Source organism: Periophthalmus magnuspinnatus, chromosome 21 (assembly GCF_009829125.3).
Source record: "Periophthalmus magnuspinnatus isolate fPerMag1 chromosome 21, fPerMag1.2.pri, whole genome shotgun sequence".
In the NCBI taxonomy this organism is placed as follows: Eukaryota; Metazoa; Chordata; class Actinopteri; order Gobiiformes; family Gobiidae; genus Periophthalmus; species Periophthalmus magnuspinnatus.
In genome coordinates this window covers 6,138,796-6,161,468 of record NC_047146.1, presented here as the reverse complement: position 1 = coordinate 6,161,468, position 22,673 = coordinate 6,138,796, and the positions used below count along the sequence as shown (strand labels likewise).

The window sequence follows — 22,673 nt, the reverse complement described above, 5'->3', positions numbered from 1 at the left end:
GGACGTCCTCCCTGACCATGTCCAGTCCCAGTGTAAAGTTTTAGTTCATCTTATCTGCTCATTTCTCTTTCTACAGACACAGTGAGTCCTGTTTCCGCAGTTTTATGCACAGACCTTCAGTTTCTACTTCAGTTTTCGCCAGCAAACTGTCCCCATCACTTCTCTCCCATGATTCACCCCTGAGTACTTTTCCTCTGATCCCATTTGCACTCAGGGATCTTCTGTAATGTAATCATAAAGTGTGCGAGTCCAGGCCGCCCAGAGCTCAAAATATGGTTCCGCTTTAACAGCTCCAGCCTTTAAACTTGTCATAGAGGTCTTAGCGCTAAACCCATAGAACATAAAAGCGTTCACATCAAAAAGCATGTGTTGTCCGAACATCCCCTTTAAGTGCATTCCTTATTGAGACGATCGCGTCATTTTACTCCTTAAAGGGTCGTCAATACCATGTTGTTCAAATATTAAAACACTGAATTATAAAGACACTCTCAAGGTTTATGTAACAGGACAAGAGAGACCAGTAAAGACAAGACAAGTGTATTTGTACAGCACAATTCATACACGAAGTAATTCAAAGTGTTTTACAGAATAAGAAAGACGTTAAAGTCACAATAAAACAAATCAAAATATAAATAATCATCATAAAATTAACATTTAAAGAAGAAGCAGAATAAAACCCTTTCAGTCATATGTCCATGTTCAGTCCATGTTTCATCCACATTTCGACCTGGTTTAGTCCTGGTTTAGTCCTGGTTCAGTCCTGGTTCAGTCCTGGTTCAGTCCCGGTTCAGTCCCGGTTTAGCCCTGGTTTAATCCTGGTTTAGTCCTGGTTCAGTCCTGGTTCAGTCCTGGTTCAGTCCTGGTTCAGTCCTGGTTTAGTCCTGGTTCAGTCCCGGTTCAGTCCCGGTTCAGTCCCGGTTTAGCCCTGGTTTAATCCTGGTTTAGTCCTGGTTCAGTCCTGGTTCAGTCCTGGTTCAGTCCTGGTTCAGTCCCGGTTCAGTCCCGGTTTAGCCCTGGTTTAATCCTGGTTTAGTCCTGGTTCAGTCCTGGTTCAGTCCTGGTTCAGTCCTGGTTCAGTCCTGGTTTAGTCCTGGCTCAGTCCTGGTTTAGTCCTGGCTCAGTCCTGGTTTAGTCCTGGTTTAGTCCTGGTTCAGTCCTGCTTTAGTCCTGGTTCAGTCCTGGTTTAGTCCTGGTTTAGTCCTCAGAGTGTGAGATATTCTCTGGGGCTGGTCCATGGACAGACTTGTACTTAAGCAGAGCCGGTGCAAACAGGAGGTTTTTATTATAAACCTTTTTGTGTTGTACTTTCTATGGATCTATGAGGCAGCAGTTGTCGGGTCTGTGCTGTTGAGGGGCCCGGGGAAGACGTCTCGCAGCACACGGGCAGAGCTGATGTTTCTTGGCACAGCTCCTCTACTGTCTGAAGTCTTTAAACTGACCTGTAAAAACAGAATTTAAAAATACTTCCTTCAGTGCATATATTTATACATGAGGTACATCACGGACACAGGCTGGAGGCAAAGACAAAGTATCAAAGCTAGCATCACGCACACACTCGCACACACTCGCACACACGCGCACACACACACACACACACACCCACTGTTCTATTGAAATGTCAGGGAGCATATCTCCATCGTTCACCTGTTCCCGCTCAGACGTGGCTGCAGCGTGTTAAATCAGTTTTATGTAGCAGATGAAAGACACTTCCTCTTTCTCCTCGTCTGAAGCTGCTTTTTACGAGACGTGGCTCTTGGTTATTCCCAGTGATTTTTCATTATTTGCAATGTGTAAATCCAGTACCTGATCGGCCCGTCACATTCATCCCTAATCGATTTATCGTTCAGTTTATGAAGCTGGAACTTTATATTTTGGGTCTCTGTATTTATCATGAGTTATTTTTCTGTGCAAAAGTGGGAGACTGGGGGATTTTGGTTGTAATACGGTAAAACTCGAGCTGTGGAGGGGTGAATAAGTCTGTTTTATGGCTCATTATTGGTGCATTCTGCCACAGACACGTCCTCCAGTGGGACCTCAAGGCGTTCCCAGGTCAGCCGAGAGACACAGTCCCTCCAGAGTGTCCCGGGTCTTCCTCTGGGACGTCAGTACATTTTGCCAGAATAAAACGGTCTTTTGCTTACCTTCAGAATGTCCTCGGGCATCACTGGGGCGGCAGGATGTTCCACCCAGTTAATACCAGTGACGAAAGCGTGATAGTCCAGGTCATCCCCCTGTGCAAACCTGCAGCACACGGAGCAACACCAAACTTTTTACAAGAGACGAAGGAAAAGAAGTACAAGTAGTAAAGCACTGTATTTAAGTAGAGTTATTAGATATCTGTACTTTACTTAAGCACATTTTACAGTGGATACTTTTTACTTTTACTTGAGTACATTTGAGAGCAGTATCTGTACTTTCTACTCCACTACATTTTTGAACAGAACTGAAAAGTAAAAGTACTTTTCATGTGATCTGAGGAGTTATTTTTACCATGTTCGTGGAAACATCCTGACTAGAGTTTCGAGTTCGAGCTTCAGCTTTGAGCAAAACAAAAATAAATACACAAAATTCATAAGAAAATTGTTACTATGACCAAAATCTGTGTCATTTTTTTAATCGATATCACTACATTTACACTTAAATGAACAACACTTTTACTTTTTACTCTTAAAGTACATTTTTAAACAGGTCTTTTAACACTTTAAGTCGATTTTTTCACGTGACACTTTTACTTGAGCAACTTTTTACCTTTGTATTTGTACTTTAACATAACAAAATGGGACACTTCTCGCACCATCGCATTTGAACAATAGAAATGCGAAGCGGTTTGTGAGATAGAAACGCTGTTAAAGACATTATTGGCAGGTCGGGTTTATTTGATGGGACGGAAACGAGGGGGGAGAGGCTGAAGATGGAGACGTTCAAACTGACAACGGGGCTGATGCAGGTTACGCAGACGGTTTCCTAATAACCTCTGTTGCGTTTGCTTCTAAATACATGACGGCGTGGATGCGGTCGGCGAAACGTACTTTTGCAGCAGGGGTGTGAGCAGGGTCTCGGGCAGGGGGAGGCTGAAGGATTTGCAGATGGTCCTGGTCTCTTTCAAGGAGAGATATCCCGTCCTGCGCAAAGGAAAGACATTAGTGTTGACAAGTCGGACTTACGTGGTGGGACGAGAGTGAACCGTTTATTACAAGTGTCAGGATGCGTTTGTGTGAATACAACGGGAGAAGGACGAGACGTAAAGTAAATGAGCCCGTGACGCTTTACGGAGCCAGATGTTTTCCTCGTTCTTGTCGTGCCACCGTCAAACCGTTAATATTGATGAATAAACCGGAGCTCGCTAAGTGCTAACAGAGTCGTTCGCACACGGGGAGGACAGTCTGGCCCCCGCGCCTTCAGACTTTATGTAATCCCACACACATGCGCACATATACGTATAAAACGACCCAAAGCAAAGACAAAACAAAAGAAGTAAAGGCATTGTGGAGAGGCGGTTGTGTCCTGCGGAGGCCGGGCAGGTCTGCAGGGTGCATCTGGTTCCAATGCTGCACTCACACTGCTGGAACTAATGTCAGCTCTGAGATATGGGGCCACTGCCTGAACGATTCATGTCTTGTTGTGACGCTGTGCTCCTTTGTGTGTTTTTTCTGCGTGTGTTTCTCTGGCACCGCTTCAGCCAGGGTGTGTGTGTGTGTGTGTGTGTGTGTGAGAGTGTATTTCTATCACACTGTAGGGACTAAATTCTTTATACACACACACACACTGTGGGGACCTGCCTTCCGTATCGGGACAAAAATCAGGTCCCCATGATGTAAATCCTATTAGATCAGCATCAAGGTTTAAAAGTTAAGATTTGGGTTAAAATAGATTAAACTTGGGATTTAGGTTAAGGATAGAGAAGTCGTGACTGTGGTGAAGGTTGTAAATGCAATGTCCCCAAAAAGCATAGAAACCCAAAATGTCTGTGTGTGTGTGCGTGTGCGTGTGTGGGGGTGTGTGTGTGTGCGTGTGTGTACCTACTTGTGTCTGTCACGGTGGGTCAAAGCTTTGGTCAGTTCAGAGAAGTTTTCAAAATGCTCCTTTCTGAGGAAGTGCTGAGCCACAGCCAACATCAGGCCGACGTCCAGCTCCGAGCGCTCGGGCTCTGAGAAGCAGCGAGAGAGAACCAGCACCTCATGCTCCGACAGACCACACTCCAAACCCATCAGGAGCCCCCTGTGACACGACAACACACAACAACACACACTTAAACACATCAGGAGCCCCCTGTGACACGACAACACACAACAACACACATCAGGAGCCCCCTGTGACACGACAACACACAACAACACACACTTAAACACATCAGGAGCCCCCTGTGACACGACAACACACAACAACACACACTTAAACACATCAGGAGCCCCCTGTGACACGACAACACACAACAACACACATCAGGAGCCCCCTGTGACACGACAACACACAACAACACACACTTAAACACATCAGGAGCCCCCTGTGACACGACAACACACAACAACACACATCAGGAGCCCCCTGTGACACGACAACACACAACAACACACACTTAAACACATCAGGAGCCCCCTGTGACACGACAACACACAACAACACACACTTAAACACATCAGGAGCCCCCTGTGACACGACAACACACAACAACACACATCAGGAGCCCCCTGTGACACGACAACACACAACAACACACACTTAAACACATCAGGAGCCCCCTGTGACACGACAACACACAACAACACACACTTAAACACATCAGGAGCCCCCTGTGACATGACAACACACAACAACACACACTTAAACACATCAACAGCCCCCTGTGACACGACAACACACAACAACACACACTTAAACACATCAGGAGCCCCCTGTGACATGACAACACACAACAACACACACTTAAACACATCAGGAGCCCCCTGTGACACATGAATACACACTTAAACAAATTACACAAACAAGTAGGAACTTTCACACATGAAGAACATTTGTTCTACTTTTGGTCTGTTCCAAATCTACAGACTCTCACAGTTTTACAGGCGTCCAGAGCTTCACTGTAAAACACTGTATTTGACTCAAACCTGACGCCAAAATGTTCATCTGCTTCAGCTCCTCTGGTGCCTCTGGTCAAGTCAATAATGTGTGTTTTGTCTCATGTGTGGTGATAATAAACACACACACACACACACACCTGAAGGGTTCATAATGTATGAAGCCAGAGCCGCTGGGGTCACTGAGAGTCAGAAAAGTCTGAATCTCTCTCTGTTTGTCGTCAGAGATGGAGCGCAGTTTGCTCAGGATACAGCCCACGTCGGCTCTGGCAAACTACAAACAAACAATAGGTTTTATATAATTAAGCACAAACATGTCTCATCAGGGGCTGATACGCCACCAACACAAACATGTAATATATAACACACACAGTATATCACATACACAGTATATAATATATACTGTATATAACATATGCACATATAAGAGTCCAGACCTCGTCCGCGTGCTGCTCCATGTAGTTCAGAGTGTATTCATCAGCTTCAATGAGCTGAAAGTTACGTTTATTGAGACAAAGAACAGCTCCAACATAAAAGTCCTGAGCTGTGAAGTACTGCGACCTCTGGCTCTGGTCCTGCCCCGACTTCTTCACACGACCACGCTGCAGAAATGCACCTCCAAGTACACCTAGAGACAGAACACAGAGACAGGACGATGTGTGGACGGCCTGGGATTTAAACAAACACAACATATGTACTGTGGGCACATTTACAGGTAATATTTACATATATATATAGTATTTTTCCTCTAAACTTTGACCTGAATTCTTCTGTATCTTCTCAAACACGCTGATGGTGTCGTCTCTGAGGTAAAAGGAGATGATGAACACTCGGTCCTTGTCCACTGGGTTTTCAGTCACCATCTTGGCCTCAAAGTTGAGCACATGACTCTCGAGGCCGTCCCTGTGTCACATAAACACAGAGAATATCAGCTCTGTCTGAGCGGCACATCCTCTCCACTGACACTCATCACACCTGTCTTTTGTCATGAATTTGTGGAAGTCCTTTTGCGGAGGCTTGGGCACCAGACCCTGGCAGGAGCTGAGTGAGTCCTCCTCGGATCCAAAGCCGTTGTAGGGGGGCACGTATCTGGAGGGCTTAGGGGCAGCGGGGGCTTTGTACTGCACAGGGGTGAAGTCCTCTGGGACAACAAGAGAAAAGGACATGAAAGACACACAGAAACCCAGAGGGAGGGAGTCATTAGAAGAGCGCAGAAACCCAGAGGGAGGGAGTGACCAGAAGGGCAAAAGTTAATCCGTCTGAGGAGCAGAGGACAGCAGCTCCGTCCCCTCAAACTGCACATGACAGGTGAGACAACCCGAGTCACTAAAGAGCACGGAACTCAATTATATTTGAGATTTAGCAATAAAACTTTGAGTAATTCCATTGTTCGTACGGATCCTTGGCCACAGTTTATCCAGAAACCAAACTGTAAACAACGTCCGGAGCTTGTCTACTTTACACAATAGTTACGATTATACAAATAAAAATACAAGACACATAAATGATCCTTGAATTTTGGATGGAGTTTTGTGCGTTGATGCCACAGATCGAGGGATTCTTTTACAGAACTCAGAACGGCTTTTTCCAACTTTTCTTCACAAACTGCCACTTGAGAACTTGTCTAATGTGTCGCTCTTGGACTGGGCTGACTTTAAAGGAACTCGAGACCCTTCACTTTTTCGGCTTCTTCAGGTATTTGAAGATATTTGAACTACAACTTAATATGGGAACTTGACAGGGAAACGTGGGATTCAAAGAGACGTCAGCAGTTACAGGGTTTTGTGTTGACTTTTATGTGAAGCTCTTTGGTTCAGCTGAAGTGGTTTTAAATGTGCTACAGAAATAAACTGGAAATGAACGGAATGGAACAGACACAAGCAGGAAATCAGACCAGGGATTTAGTTTATGTACTAAAATATTACTTAAACAGAATAGTGCAGTAACATAAGTACAAGTGGCAGCAGGTATTATTCAGTTCAGTTCAAGTTTATTTCTATAGCACATTTAAAACAACTTCAGCTGAACAAACGCTTCACATAAAAATCAACAAAAAAAACCCCAAACAAACATAAGATTTCCTATCGAGCTAGTATTAGATGCCAGAGAGAAGATGTGGGTTTTCTTCTTATTATTATTATTATACATTATTATTATTATTATATATTTATTTTATTTATTGTATATTTTGTATTATTATTAGATTTATTTTAGATTTTTTTCATATTTTATTTTATTTATATTGATTATTATTATTATTATTATTGATTTATTTAATTTATTATATTTTTTATTAGTAGATTTATTTTAGATGTATTATTTTTTAATATTTGATTGTATTTATATTTATTATTATCATCATCATCATTATTATTGTTATCATTATAGATTTATTTTGTATTATTATTAGATTTATCTTCAATTTTTTGATATTTTATTTTATTATTATTATTATTATTATTATTATTATTATTATTATTTTAAAAAAAATTCTGGCTGTACAATTCAATTTCATTTTTCACTTTTCTTTTTTAACTGAATCCTAATTTCCTGCTGTTAGATTTTACCGCCACCATGTGTTCACTTGGTGTACTACAAAATGATACAAAGCAGTTCAAGTGTATGTATTTATGCATTAATGAAGTAGTTTTAAAGGTGTTAAATAAACAAAAGCAGTGTATGTTTCACCTATGCCGTATTTGCTGCGGTAGTAGTTCTTGGTGAACTCGTCGCAGTCGGTGATGGTGACTCTGCGGCCCCACACGTTCAGCTCTGTGCCTATGGTCAGGTCAGAGTCTTTGTAGAACTCCTGTTTGACGGCTCCAGTCTGCAGTGGGACAGGAGTATCGCTTTATTATACAGATACAATACAAAGAAAAGTGTTTGGGGGGGTTTCAGTTATAGATTTGAGTTTGTTTTGACAGAGAATTTAAGATTTTCTGGGTCTTAAACCATCAATTTTTGTATTTGTGTGTTATATATTTTACACTGAATCAGTTTAAATATAAATATGTTACCTCCGTTGTTAACTTTATGAAATATCTTGCAGAAACGCACCTTCAGACTGTCCAGTATGAAGCGCTTGCCCTGGTTGGAGTCAAACACGTTGAGGACGGCGCGGGGCGTGACGGCTCCAGGAGGCAGGAGTCCACTCGGGGCCAACTGCACAAAATGTAAAGAAAACAGAGTAAAACACCAGAGTCCGGCTCCTGTTTGAATGACAGGGCTGCCTTTTTAAATCTGTAACGTTTATCGACGTTATGGAGGATAATCAGGTTTAGGTGGGTCTGTGGAGGACGAGGACCACACGCTCGAGGGGACGGCTGTGGTCACGTCAGGACGATACTGAGTGATGAAGACGGAGAAAAGAGGTGGGAAAGATCACGTCCTGGTTAAAACGTTTACTCCTGGTGAGTTTCATTTAAAGTCAGACACACTGAGTCACTATAAACAAAGATGGAAGGTGAAATAGTAAAAAAAATAAGGAACTGTACTGAAGTAAAGTACAAATACATCACATTTTTACTTAAGTACATTTTACAGTGTATACTTTTTACTTTTACTTCAGTACTTTTGAGAGCAGTATCTGTACTTTCTGCTCCACTACATTTTTGAACAGGACTGAAAAGAGAGTAGGGTTAAGTGTCTTGCCCAAGGACACAACAACAGCATTCATCTGTGGGAGCTGGAATCGCACCGCCAACCTGTGAGTGAGTGAATCTGACCGCTCGACCAGTGATGTTTATGTCGAGAGCGGGATTTGAACCGGCAACCTTCAGATCAGTGGACAAACGCTCTGTCAAATGATTCATTGAATTGTTTCTGTTGAACAAAATCCAGCTCAATCCATCCATTTTCTTTTGCGTATTCGGGCCAGGTCGCGGGGTCATCAGTCTAAACAGGGACTCACAAACTTCCCTCGTCCCAGACACTTCCTCCAGCTCCTCCAGTGAGACCCTAAGCCGGTCCAAGGCCAAATGAGAGACACCGTCCCTCCAGCGTGTCCTGGGTCTCAAAATCACGACATCTGAAGCTTTATAAAACTCAAGATCTGCATGAAACACTTTTACTAAACTTTTTTATTTTCATGTGATACATTTACTTTTATGTGAGCATTATTTTTTATTCCGGTATCTGTACTTTTACTTTCACAAAACTTCTTCCCCTTTTTTTTATCCATCCATCCATCCATTTTTTTCTGCTTATCTGGGTCCGGGTCACAGGGGTAGCAGTCTAAACAGGGACAGGGACAGGTCTGTTTTATTTTTTTTTATTATTTTTTTTATTTTTTTTAAACTTATTTTAAACTTTTTTTCCTTTTTTAATTTTTTTTTTTTATTACTTTTTAAAAACTTTTTAAAAAAACTTTTTAACCTTTTATTATTTTTTAACTTTTTTTTTTTTTAACTTTTTTAAACTTTTCTTTTTTTAATCTTTTTTATTTATTTATTTATTTTTTTTAACCTCTTTTCCCCTTTTTTCCCCTTTTTTGACTATAAGTACATTCAGTTACGTAAAGTTGACATAATGACGTAATGTCTCACCTTGGGAAGTTTGCTCCGCCTCAGAAACTTGGACACGTGATCCCGGCCGCAGTTAGGGGCGATGACCTCACGGATCTCTATGGTGTCGTCGACGAGGAAGTAATGCAGCACCAAATCTCTGACGTCGCCGAACAGACTCGAGCTGTCGTCCCAGTAACCATAGAAACGCAACACTTTACTGTCGTTATCCAAGAACTGCCTCCGGGTGTCAATCCTCTCGTAGGGTCTCAGCGGATTCATGCTTTTCTCCATCTGCGAAAACAAGAACAGGTACACAAAGTCAGGTAAAAGTACTGCAAAAGTACAGGTAAAAGTACTGCAAAGGTACAGGCAAAAAGTCAGGTAAAAGTACTGCAAAGGTACAGGCAAAAAGGCAGGTAAAAGTACTGCAAAGGTACAGGCAAAAAGTCAGGTAAAAGTACTGCAAAAGTACAGGCAAAAAGTCAGGTAAAAGTACTGCAAAAGTACAGGCAAAAAGGCAGGTAAAAGTACTGCAAAAGTACAGGCAAAAAGGCAGGTAAAAGAGATACCGTACAGATACCGTAGTGAAAAAATACTCAAGTAAAAGTAAAAGTATCACATGGATAAATCTACTTCAGTAAAAGTACAGATACTGGAGCAAAAAATAAAAAAATAAATTAAAAGTATCAATCTACTTAAGTAAAAGTATTAAAGTACCTTTTAAAAATGTACTTTAAGAGTTAAAAGTACAAGTATCACATGAAAAAATCTAGTTAAGTAAAAGTACAGATACTAGAGCAAAGAAATACTTAAGTAAAAGTAAAAGTATCACATGGAAAAAACTACTTAAGTAAAAGTACAGATACTGGAGCAAAAAATACTCCAGTAAAAGTATCAATCTACTTAAGTAAAGGTATTAAAGTACCTGTTAAAAAATGTACTTTAAGAGTTAAAAGTAATAGTATCAGATGAAAAAATCCACTTAAGTAAAAGTACAGGTACCGGAGCAAAGAAATACTCAAGTAAAAGTAAAAGTATCATATGAAAAAATACAGATAGTGGAGCAAAAAATAAAAAATAAAAAATAAAACTCAAGTAAAAGTAAAAGTATCAATCTACCTGTTAAAAATGCACTTTAAGAGTAAAAAGTAAAAGTACAGATACCAGAGCGAAAAAACACTGAAGCAAAAGTATCAAATGAAAAATCTTCTTAAGTAAAAGTACAGATACTGGAGCAAAAAAAAAAAAAAAAAAAACCTCCAGTAAAAGTATCAATCTACTTAAGTAAAGGTATTAAAGTACCTGTTAAAAAATGAACTTTAAGAGTAAAAAGTAATCGTATCACATGAAAGTAAAAGTACAAATAGTGGAGCAAAAAAAATACTCAAGTAAAAGTAAAAATATCAAATAAAAAATCTACTTAAGTAAAAGTACAGATAGTGGAGCAAAAAAACAAAACAAAACAAAAAAACTAAAAGTAAAAGTAAAAGTATCAATCTACCTGTTAAAAAATGCACTTTAAGAGTAAAAAATTAAAGTACAGATACCAGAGCGAAAAAACACTGAAGTAAAAGTATCAAATGAAAAATCTACTTAAGTAAAAGTACAGATACTGGAGCAAAAAAAAACAAAAAAAAAAACTCCAGTAAAAGTATCAATCTACTTAAGTAAAGTAAAAGTATCAATCTACTTAAGTAAAAAAGTATCAATCTACTTAAGTAAAAAAGTATCAATCTACTTAAGTAAAGGTATTAAAGTAAAAGTACAAATACTGGAGCAAAAAAAAACTCAAGTAAAAGTAAAAATATCAAATAAAAAATACAGATACCTACATTTTTCACTTAAGTACAGTACTTTACTACTTGTACTACGTTCCATCTCTGCATAGTTGAGTTTCAAACTGTACAAAATCAGTTTTTTAAATCCTGTGTGATATAAACTCACGTCGTCCCTGAGCTGGCTGTATGGATCCACGGGCGAGGGCGTGGGCTCGTTCAGACGCACGCCGAGGTTGGTGATAAAATTTCTGGTGAAGTTGTCGCAGTTTGTGATCGTGAACCTCCGAGAGTACAGCGCCACCTCCTGGTTCACGTTGAAGTGAAAAACGTTGTAGAACTGATCGTCGTTTGGCGGCGGAAGTGGGATCCTGTGACGTCGTATGAGCGTCCCTGTAACAAGACACAACGGTGAACGCACAACCTCAGTGAACACACAACCACAGAGGACACACAACCACAGTGGACACACAACCACAGAGGACACACAACCACAGTGAACACACAACCACAGAGGACACACAACCACAGTGAACACACAACCACAGTGAACACACAACCACAGTGAACACACAACCGTGAATACACAACCACAGTGAACACACAACCACAGAGGACACAACCGTGAACACACAACCACAGTGAACACACAACCACAGTGAACACACAACCACAGAGGACGCAACCGTGAACACACAACCACAGTGAACACACAACCACAGAGGACACACAACCACAGTGAACACACAACCACAGTGAACACACAACCACAGTGAACACACAACCACAGTAAACACACAACCACAGTGAACACACAACCACAGAGGACACAACCACAGTGAACACACAACCACAGAGGACACACAACCACAGTGAACACACAACCACAGAGGACACACAACCACAGTGAACACACAACCACAGTGAACACACAACCACAGTGAACACACAACCACAGAGGACACACAACCACAGTGAACACACAACCACAGTGAACACACAACCACAGAGGACACACAACCACAGTGAACACACAACCACAGTGAACACACAACCACAGTGAACACACAACCACAGTAAACACACAACCACAGTGAACACACAACCACAGTAAACGCACAACCACAGCCTACACATGTCAGAGGACTCAACAGTGATGGGACTTTCGGCTCTTTTGTGGGATCCGAATCTTTTGTATCGGTTCACTTCAAAGAGCCGTTGGAGAGACTGGCTCTTTTATTGTTTATTTACGATATGTGAAAACTCAGTTTAGTCATTTTATGTCCAAACTGATCACAGAGAAACACAAGGCCCGAGGACGAAGAAGCACTCCACTTTGTTACTTAAGTAAAAGTACAGACACAGGGCTAAAAAGTTAAAAGGTATCATATGAAAAAATCTACTTAAGTAAAAGTATTTAAGTACTTGTTTGAAAAGTAAAAGAGTGGTTCATTTGTTAAAGTGTAAATGCAGAGATATGGGTTAAAATGATTCATATTTTGGTCACAGCAACAACACAAATCCATTTCTCAATTTTCTTACACATTTTGTGTATTTATTTATTATTATTATTTTGTGTAAGTCGAAGCTTGAAATCGAAAACTTTAGTCAGGATGTTTCTACGAACACGGTAAAAATAACCCCTCAAATCAGATGAAAAGTACTTTTTACTTTTCAGTCCAGTTCAAAAATGTAGTGGAGTAGAAAGTACAGATACTGCTCTCATATGTACGGAAGTAAAAGTAAAAAGTATTCACTGTAAAATGTACTTAAGTAAACTACAGATACCTTAAAGTTTTACTTAAGTACAGTACTTTACTACTTGTTACTACTTGTACTTTGTTGTTTTTAAACTGGTTCAAACTGAGAGTGGAGAGTGTTTGGAATCATGCACAGTCTAAATAAAACTCTGGACTATAATAATAATAATAATAATAATAATAATAATAATAATAATAATAATAAATGTTCATAAATCTCTCACTGTCGTTTCTCTGCTTCTGTTCTGATTCTTGTGTTAATCAGGATAAAAAAAATGCATAATAAGAAAAAGATCTGGTTCCGACCGTTCACTTTAAGGAATCGTTCAAAAGAGCCGGCTCGTTCGTGATGGTCACATGACTCGTTTGCAGTGTTTTCACCTTGGGGCATGCCGCTGTTCTTCGACTGCGGCTCCACGACTCTGATGGTGTCGTCCTCCAGGTGGAAGAAGATCTTGCACTTTCTGATTCTGTAGGTCTCTTCTCTGGCCTGTGGCACCAGCTCCTCGAAGTATGCGTCAAAACACAAAGCCTACGACAAAAAGACTCAAAATCAAGACACAAAGCCTACGACAAAAAGACTCCAAATCAAGACACAAAGTCTACGACAAAAAGACTCAAAATCAAAACACAAAGCCTACGACAAAAAGACTCAAAGTCAAAACACAAAGCCTACGACAAAAAGACTCAAAATCAAGACACAAAGCCTACGACAAAAAGACTCCAAATCAAAACACAGAGCCTACGACAAAAAGACTCAAAATCAAGACACAAAGCCTACGACAAAAAGACTCAAAATCAAAACACAAAGCCTACGACACAAAAGGACTTAAAGTATAAAACACAAAGTCTACAACACAGAGAGGAGGGAGGAGAGAGGAGGAGGGAGAGGAGGAGGAGAGAGAAAGAGAAGAGAGGAGGAGGAGAGAGGAGAGAGGAGGGACTAGAGAGGATGGTAAAGAGGGGAGAGGGAGAAGGGAAAGCGAGGAGAGGGAAAAGAGAAGAGCGGAGGAGGGAAAGAGAGAGGCAAAGAGGAGAGAAAGAGGGATGAAGTAAAGAGGGTGACAGAGGGACAAGAGGCGACAGTGGCTCAGTGGTTAGAGTGTTGGTCCCCCAATCGAGTCCCACTCTAACCAAGTTCTGTCGTTGTGTCCTTAGGCAAGTGGTGTGTGTGCGTGAATGATAGGTGATGGCGCAGATTGGCAGCCTCGCTTCCGTCAGTCTGCCCCCAGGGCAGCTGTGGCTACAACAGTAGCTTACCATCACCAAGTGTGGAAATGAATGAATAATGACTATAGTGTAGAGCTTTGAGAGGCTTTGACAAGCCTTTAAAGAGCATTACAAGTGTAAGACATTATTATTATTACAAGAGGAGTGAGAGGCTGAACTCTGAGCACACGTCTGCCTCACCTGTTTATCAAAGGCCACCCAGGCCGGCTGCTCTCGTCCTTCTCCTTTGGGATACACTGAATACTTTGGTCTCATGTTTTGTCCAGGTAACGTCTCTCCTCCGATTCCTGGTTTCTCTCCCACCAGTAAAGTCACTCCATTTGAAGTGTCAAAGTGATGTGACTTGTGAAAAGCCTCTTTGCCGAGCTGTGATAGACACATGTGTTAGAACAAAAACACACATCAACACTGTGTTTGGCAGCAGAGGAGACAGGGCATCTGGACGTTTGACAGTGAGAGTCACAACTGTGTCAGGGATGAGTAATTAGAGCTAAAACACAGCTACTACAACACAACATTTATGCACAAACTCTGGAACTTTCTACACGGAGCTGGAAAAGTTTTATGCCACTCTGTGGAACATTTCAGTTAAAGCTTTGTTAGGATATCTCCATGGAGACAAGCAACTGCCTTCCACCCACAGACTCTATAAACACGTATATCATATAAATTTATAAAATATAATATATATACAGTCAGTGCTTCAGTCAGTTTACGAGTCAGCTCTGTGACAGGGGCTGTGTGAGGACGCAAGTTTTTCAGTTGTTTATTTTTTTAATGAATGAAACCATCGTGAAAATGAAATGCTTTCATGTTAGTTTCTTTTTTGGCAGTGGAGCTTTATGCTCAAGGAGCGGAGGAGTCAAAACAGAACAAAATATAAAAGTCAGATAAACGTTTAAATTACTCGCGCATGCGCACTGCAGCGAGTAATAACACCCGTTTAACACGATTAATGCTCAAATGAGCAGCTTTAATGATACACAGACTCACGTGTTTGTTTGGAGAATAACCCGGAAGCAGAGGCAGTGAAGACATCACGGAGATAACAATTAAAAAATAAAAATAAAAGTCACCAAACTTCAGCCTCGTGAAACGTGGATCAGTGGAGTTACCATGGAAACTGTGTTTGTGTTTAGGCGCGTGTCCAGGAAACAGCCTAGAGCACAACAGCGCCATCTAGTGACACAAAGAGTTTACTTTGTAAGGTCCAGCAGACTGATCTCATGTGTATTATCTTCAACTAAAATAAAAGGCCAGGATGATGCTTTAATAACTTTATTATTTTATTTTTATCATTAAACACAAACAGCACAGCTGCCAAAGCCATGCAGACAGACAGGGAGGAGCAGGAGGACACACCTCCTCCTAAAGGCCTCACAAAAGGAGCGCTTTAAAAGGAGACACATCACCTCCTCCTAAAGGCCTCACACAGGGAGCGCTTTAAAAGGAGACACATCACCTCCTCCTAAAGGCCTCACACAGGGAGCGCTTTAAAAGAAGGAGACACATCACCTCCTCCTAAAGGCCTCACACAGGGAGCGCTTTGGACTTCAGATTTTGAATGTTTGTGATTATCGTTTACACTCAGATACATTTAAACTTGGCTTTTCTTCACATGATGAAATCTGATTTTAGTATCAAAATAAATAAATAATACACTGAAGGTGCGTCTTTTGTCCAAAGGCTGATTGGCTCAAAACATAAACGGTGATATAAAAACAACAGGTCTAACATCTGGTCAAACCAATACAACAGAATACAAATGCCTCTGATATAGAGAGTATAGAGAGGTACTACAGGACTCAGATAATGATGCGCTGCATAAACAGTTCATTAGGTCAATCTACTTGCAAGTGGTAAATTTAAAACAGCTTTTTATGATATGTTTCAACTAGAGAGATGTTCAGTTTCTAGGACGCCATTCCAAGCAGAAAGCCTCCAGCGAAGCTGCTTGTGACGACAATGTTCTTCTTCACAAACTCTGTTGACTGAAACAACACAAAATGATACAACCATGAAGATAAAAATATTAAAGAGTATTTGACTTCTATGGGGTATTAAAGAGGGGGTATTTGACATCTATGGGGCATTAAAGAGAAGGTATTACACATCTATGGAATATTAAAAGAGGAGATATTTCACTTCTGCGGGTTATTAACTGTAACACATACCATATTTAGATGTTTCCTTTTGTTTTGAAAATACTATATTCCCAGAAAACAATGTATTAACATGTTTTATAAGTATCACTTTTGTTTTTGACTCTCTGACTCTGTCCCCATGCTAAATCACTCCTCCTTCAGAGCGCTATCACAACACAATCAGCGTGCATCACACAAATGAAACTACTGCACATCACATCAGGTTTGTGAAGTTGTAGTGCATTGTTTTGTATCATGTTTTTGTATATTTCTGGAGAGTTATTGTGTGAGAGCATGGGTGACGTAGAATCTTACAGCTAACCATAAGGAGGGTTTGAATAGGGCCCGGGAGAGATCACTAGATTACTCAAACATGCATGGATGACATCTAAAGCCTCTTCAGGCGTGTGTTTGATGAGGAAACAATGTTATAACATGGAAGAAGGGGTATTTTGCAAAACGTATTTTTTTGACCTGTCTTTAACTTTACAAATGCTTTACAAACTTTAAAAATGACATTAAATGAAATTCAAAATGGTATAAATCATCTTCGTACCTTCTTAAAAACTGTGTCGATTTCTGTTGACGCGTCTTTGCTTCCTTTCTTCAGTTGCTTCTTGGCTTTGTTGACATCTTTTTCTACTCTCTTCCAGTCCACTTGGATGTAGCCACTGTTATTTGCTATCTAAAGAAACAAAATATATGTAAAGTAAACAAGTAAACGCAGTCCTGTTAGTATAAACTGTACCTGTAACATGAGGAGACCTCCACCGACAGCCGTAGCAGCCAGTTTCCCGACCTTCTGAAAGAGGTATCCCGCACACCTACAGCAGATAAACACATGGCTCTAATCTGATTTGTCACTGTACCGTTTAAAAAAAAAAAATCCAGAATAAAATGTGAAATGCTTCAGTTCTACAGCCAACTTTATAGAAAAAGCTTTAAAGATGCGTCACAGGGCAAGGGTCTATTTCAGTGAGCAACTTATTTATGAGTTTTAATGGTTAATCACTATGGTAACGGTCTTGAGTTCTCATCATTCTGAAATCCATGGAGAGGTTGTGTTACGTGACATTATAACTAACATTCTAGTAAGTGTTTAAGACTGAGCTGGAGGACAGAAATCTACGGAAGAGTTTGCTGTGTAGCCGTCAGATCACAGATTTATTAGGCTGTTTTATGGTTAATGTCTCTGTAATTCCTGGGTCTATTCACATGAAATAAAAACCAGCTTTAGGCTCAGTATCTTCAGAAAGTAGTGCCATCAGTCAATGCCAAAGATGTGATTTTTGTCGGTTAAAAGTACTTTCAAGGAGTTTTTTTGTGAAGCCAATCATAACTAATCTTAACAATGTTTAATATTTGTGGACTGCATGTTTCTATCTTTATTACAGTCATATTCAAGGGTTTCAGCTTCCTGTTACACGCCGCCATTTTGAGGATGAGTGATCAATCAAAAAACGTAATATTTAGTTTTGCATTGTTAATTGTCACGTCAAGCTTTTCATTATTCTGAAACCCATGGAGGCCCCCTCTCCTCCATCTGAAATAATGACAGCATTAAATTCTAAAACATGAGCCTGACCTACTGATACTTTGCAATCACATGCTGGGGGTGTTCTACATGGATCTCTACAGAGGAATGTTCAGCCGTTACCATGATGACACAACGCACACATAAGCAAGTCAAAACTGTTTTAAGAAAATACAAAATGGATTCAAACAGCACATTGTTAGGAGTCTGTGACAAATCCGAGTGTTCATGGTCCTGTTTAAGTTTTAGTTTGACTTTCAACAAAATGGTGAGACACTAACTGAAAACTGTTGGCTAATGCTAGCTAGCCTGTGACTGTAATGTTATGGTCAGATTGTGTGAAAATAAACCTCAGATTAAAGTAATTTGAGTAACACAGCTTCTGTCAGAGCATCACATCCCCGGGAAATGCTGATGACATTAGCTGGAAAGTATCAATAGTGATCAGGATTGTGTCGTCACACCATCAAACAAAGGCTAATGTCAATAGAGGTTAAGCAGATGACGCCACAACGTTTCAGATTTCAATGGTGGGTAATGACATTTTCTTATGTAAAAGCTCAAAACACTAAGTCAATAATGTGACAGAGCTTCTACGGTTTAATAACAAATATAAACATGTACAATTCTGATCAATAGTTAGTTTGTACCTGAAATTTAAAACAAGAAAATCAAGTCAACCGTAGAAAACCAGTGAAGAGTGAAATGACAGGGACAGTGCAGATTACAAGCACATTTATCACTGATACGGGCTGTGGGATCAGATCTCCCTCTGTAATTAACTAACAAACTAGTTTTGCACAGTCACAGCAGCAACAGAGAAATTACTTTCTCTTTGCATTCTACTGTATAAAGTGAATTTGAGCAAAAGAAAGTAGCTCCATGGACAAAACTTAGGCCAAAAGAAGCAAAGAAACACATTTAGTCTGTTGGTTTGCCCATATTTCTGCCTCAGTGCGAATGTGGAGGGGCAGTTTACAAATACAATGTCAGTACATGACCTCTATTATCAAAAACAGTTATAATATCACAGTATTTAGCAATAAGAGATGAGTTACCATCCACTGACTCCACCTATGGCTATCTGTGTAGCCACAGAGTATTTCTCAGCTACTGGCCCAGAACTGTTTCCAAATACTCTGTTCCACCATCTCTGACGTTTGGCATATTCTGTTAAGTCCACGACTTTGTCGTAAATCTCTTCTTCTAGATCTGTGGACAGAGAATAACAGCACAAGTATAATGACATTGGACATTTAGCTCATCATCATCAAAGTTAATGCTTCACTGAACAGAACTGCCTGATGTAAACAGAGCATTTAGATCACTTATGTTACAGTCTGTACACTTAGTACAAACTGTATGACATAAGTGTACACTTAGTACACTTACGTTATACAGTCAACACAATAGTTGACTTATTGTATACAGTCTGTAAACTCGCAGTCTTTTGCAGTATGAAGCCTGTAAACTTATGCTTATAACTTGAAACAAAGTTCTGGCCTCTAGCAACTTAGCCGAAAACAAAACGAAACTAAAACACTCCATTTGTCTGTAGGCATTGAGCTGTAAATGACAAAACACGACAACGACTTGGAAACACGGTTTTAACGTGTTTCTTTGTCATAATTAAAGTGAGATACGGTCTCGTCAGACACAGTCCGGGCTCGTGAGGCCTGCTTACCCTTGTCACGGTTCGCCATTTTGCCGTTAGCTCCGCGCGTGTCCTCAGCTGCCTGCGCGGCTCATTTGCATAAATGCGTAGAGACGCTGCTTAGATTATAGATTATAAACGTGCCACATGATCACATAACATATTTACCATTTTAATTTAGGCAAATAATATTATAAATCGTTTGATGTGCTTGTGTGAGGATGTAGGTTTAATTTGTAATCATCAACAAAAACGTAATAATTGGAATTGTACTGAATGTAAATAAATAATAACTTAAATGTAATGTAATCCATAAAAAATAAATCTAAGTCAAATAAAATCTAACACTTTGTTATCTTTAACAGAACTCAACATGACTGACAGCTGCATTGGCCATTCAAATGCGTTGTCTCGCTGTTACGTCATCCTAATGTCAAGTAAACATCCAATGGTTGAGCGGAGGCGGGACTCTGTGGCTCTCGTGCGCGTGTTCGTAGCACGTCCGCCACAGGCGGTCACGTGACGGCACACGCTGGCCGCTGATTGGCCGGTGTAAACGGAGGGCGTGGCGAAGGTGGCGGCGTGCGTTTGCCTTAAGTGACACAATTACAACAACTTTGAGCCGAGGGTTGGGGAAGTTTGCGATAATATTAAAAAAAGACTCAATGGTAAAGCCTAACATAATATCAACTCCATGCACACATTGGCACGTTGGAATGCATGCGGTGGTTTGATGAGGATGAGGGTGGAAGGTAACTTGAAGGGAGCTTTTCCTTGAGGATTTGGCAAGAATAACGCTACGCCCCGTTTCGCCCTGGAGAAGTGTGCAGCCGTGTGCTTTTTACATTTCACTGGAGTCGCTTGGTTCACTTGATCTTGCCATGAAATCGTGCGGGGTTTCGCTGCCCGCGGCCGCCTCTGCTGCTGCTCAGAGCCTCACTGCGAATGACGAGCAGAAAATGGCGTCGGGAAAAGCAACTGAAATCGAAGAGGACTTTCCAAAGCTAACGGCGCAGGAGGAAGACACTCTGGCAGGAATTGACAGGTTTGGACACTTCTCTTGTAAACAAATCAAAAGTGAATTCAAATATTTTTTCGTAGATTTCAAATTGCATGGCACGAAAGAACAAACAGAGCAGCCCTGAGTAACACGGACCCGCCTGTGTTGTCCTCTTGCAGCTCACTGTTTGGATTTCACAGGCTTCAAGAAGATGGCGCCAGAACGAAGGCCTTGTTGTTAAAGGTATGAAACACAGAGGAGCACATGAGGAGGGCTGCACAGTCTCTTAAGTCTTAAATAAAGTGTTCAGTGTTCAACAAAGTGCCACAGTTTCACCTCGCACGGTTTATTTATGTTTTACAAGCTGCAAGAAATGATTATGTCATTATTAAAACACATAAGTCCAAACTATTTAACTATTATTTCACGTGTTTACATAAAAGAAGGACATTAGACGCTGTGGATCTTCCCTGACACTGTTTTTATTAGGACACACAGCAGTTTATAATAATTCTGTATAAGATCTGTTTGTAACTTTGTGCATTTTGGACATTTTGGACATTTTGGAGCATATGGTCACAGGGTAATGCTTACACACGTTGATTAAAAGTGCACATTTTGCAGTACATGCGCATTAATAATAAAAAAACATCCTCATGAGTGATGCTAAAGGAGATTCAATGTTAAAAGGAGATTCAATGTGAGGCAGTGGGACCCTCTGGACCTCCCTGTTTCACTTCATTATTTCAAACAATTGTCAACAATGCGAGTCGTAAAAACATGTGGAGCCACTTTAAACACGTTAAACCTCATTGTCAAACTGCTCAAATGTGCAACGACGCGTACAAGTGCATGAAACAAACTGAATAGTCCGCTTGGTGTAACTCCAGCCTGTTTTGGAGCTGTGTGCGTCAGTTCAGCGGCTCAGGCTAAGAGCTGTAGCGGCTAACAACTCAGCTCTACTGTCTCATGTTTCTTTATAAACTATGGGACATTTGAGTCACCACACTGTGTCATTTACGCTTTTTTATCCAAATGCAGTGTCTTTCTCCTGACGTGTGACCCCAGAGGAGAGCTAAAGTGACAATATCGTGCAAAAATAACACCAACATCTGCTAGCTCGTTTACTAGCATCCGCTGCACAGCTAGCATAAACACTGTTCAGTCCACGGTAAACATGTTTGTCTGAAAAGAAAAAGTTTGTCTCATATCAGCTTTATCGAGCAGTTGTACAGGAAGATTATTTGCAGAATTTGTGTCACATTCATTGTGAGCAGTTAACACTTTAGCCTCAGTTTGTGCAGTTTGTGCTTTTAGCCTCAGTTTGTGCAGTTTGTGCTTTTAGCCTCAGTTTGTGCTGTTAGCTGGTGGCTCGGGTCCAGGGGTTTCATGAGGAAAAATTAGGACCGTTGACATTGTTTTCAATACAACATATTCTTACATCTTTTGAATAGCAAAAGGTCCTCAAAATGTCACCTATAGCCTAATCAGTAAGCTGAGACCCATTGGCTACAGTCTGTGCACTTTCTCTGCTTATATTGTCCCAGTCTTTTAGTGAAAAGCTTTGATGCTGGTATTTCAGTTAGAATTCTGATAGTAATGACAGGAATGATCGCAGCAAGGGCTCGCCAGCATTTTACAAGGAGGATATAGTATTAGTGAGATCAATACAGTGACTATAACCTGTAGGGATGAGACAAGATCTTGCACACTAGGTGTTATCTCGTGAGATTTTTTCCCATTTGGATTGGACAAAATAAGGGTTTATTAAGAGCTGTACTTCCAAAAAGCAGTGTTAAAATGACGGCAAAAATCTGAAATAAAATGAATGCCAAAATTCAAGAAAAATAAATTGTGCAATTCTATTCACAATTTGGGTCTCACAATTTTTCAAAGTCCTGTCTCGTTCCTATGGCCCCGTCTTATCTCATAGAAAACTCGCTGTGTCGCAGGCAGCACCACTAATACAACCAGGGTCAGTGGGTCGCATTCACCT

The 22,673-nt window shown here is 40.6% G+C and overlaps 3 protein-coding genes across 4 annotated transcripts in view; 1 reads left to right on the top strand and 2 right to left on the bottom strand.

Annotated features, from left to right (window-relative positions):
• Positions 1-1,316: 1,316 nt before the first annotated feature.
• efhc2 (EF-hand domain (C-terminal) containing 2) lies at positions 1,317-15,404 on the bottom strand. The gene is made up of 15 exons (XM_055230727.1): positions 15,339-15,404; positions 14,526-14,711; positions 13,497-13,647; positions 11,525-11,748; positions 9,620-9,871; positions 8,133-8,237; positions 7,764-7,902; positions 6,051-6,216; positions 5,836-5,978; positions 5,513-5,703; positions 5,216-5,349; positions 4,024-4,218; positions 3,030-3,122; positions 2,110-2,241; positions 1,317-1,434 (listed from the first exon to the last, which is right to left on the bottom strand). The coding sequence occupies exons 1-15, from the start codon at positions 15,381-15,383 to the stop codon at positions 1,317-1,319; spliced, it is 2,274 nt and encodes a 757-aa protein (XP_055086702.1). The 5' UTR covers positions 15,384-15,404.
• Positions 15,405-15,607: 203 nt separating this feature from the next.
• fundc1 (FUN14 domain containing 1) lies at positions 15,608-19,747 on the bottom strand. Of its 2 annotated transcripts, XR_008649189.1 has the most exons (6): positions 19,708-19,741; positions 19,082-19,235; positions 17,238-17,313; positions 17,046-17,174; positions 15,861-16,336; positions 15,623-15,807 (listed from the first exon to the last, which is right to left on the bottom strand). XR_008649189.1 is itself a non-coding variant. In XM_033986888.2 (5 exons), exons 1-5 carry the CDS (start codon positions 19,724-19,726, stop codon positions 16,259-16,261), a joined length of 456 nt encoding a protein of 151 aa, XP_033842779.1. In that variant the 5' UTR covers positions 19,727-19,747; the 3' UTR covers positions 15,608-16,258. The 2 variants fall into 2 exon arrangements, 1 of the variants encoding a protein (XP_033842779.1); XM_033986888.2 differs by having other exon boundaries at positions 15,608-16,336; positions 19,708-19,747.
• A 491-nt stretch (positions 19,748-20,238) lies between these two features.
• kdm6a (lysine (K)-specific demethylase 6A) overlaps positions 20,239-22,673 on the top strand; it is a 37,647-nt gene continuing 35,212 nt past the window's right edge. The window contains exons 1-2 of the mRNA XM_033986568.2: positions 20,239-20,722; positions 20,857-20,920. Coding sequence (XP_033842459.1) covers positions 20,559-20,722; positions 20,857-20,920 — 228 coding nt within the window. The 5' untranslated portion in view covers positions 20,239-20,558. The remainder of the gene's footprint in view (positions 20,723-20,856; positions 20,921-22,673) is intronic.

What these genes read in the sequence shown, in the direction of transcription:
- fundc1 (XM_033986888.2), bottom strand. An exon ending in GAGGTCTCCTCATGTTACAG is followed by an intron (nt 17,175 to 17,237) that starts GTACAGTTTATA and finishes TTGTTTCTTTAG; the next exon opens with ATAGCAAATAACAGTGGCTA. An exon ending in TCGACACAGTTTTTAAGAAG is followed by an intron (nt 16,337 to 17,045) that starts GTACGAAGATGA and finishes GTGTTGTTTCAG; the next exon opens with TCAACAGAGTTTGTGAAGAA.
- efhc2 (XM_055230727.1), bottom strand. Translation starts at nt 15,383, where the DNA reads ATGTCTTCACTGCCTCTGCTTCCGGGTTATTCTCCAAACAAACAC. An exon ending in GAACAGCGGCATGCCCCAAG is followed by an intron (nt 11,749 to 13,496) that starts GTGAAAACACTG and finishes GTCTTGTTACAG; the next exon opens with GGACGCTCATACGACGTCAC. An exon ending in ACCCACCGTGACAGACACAA is followed by an intron (nt 3,123 to 4,023) that starts GTAGGTACACAC and finishes TCCTTTGCGCAG; the next exon opens with GACGGGATATCTCTCCTTGA.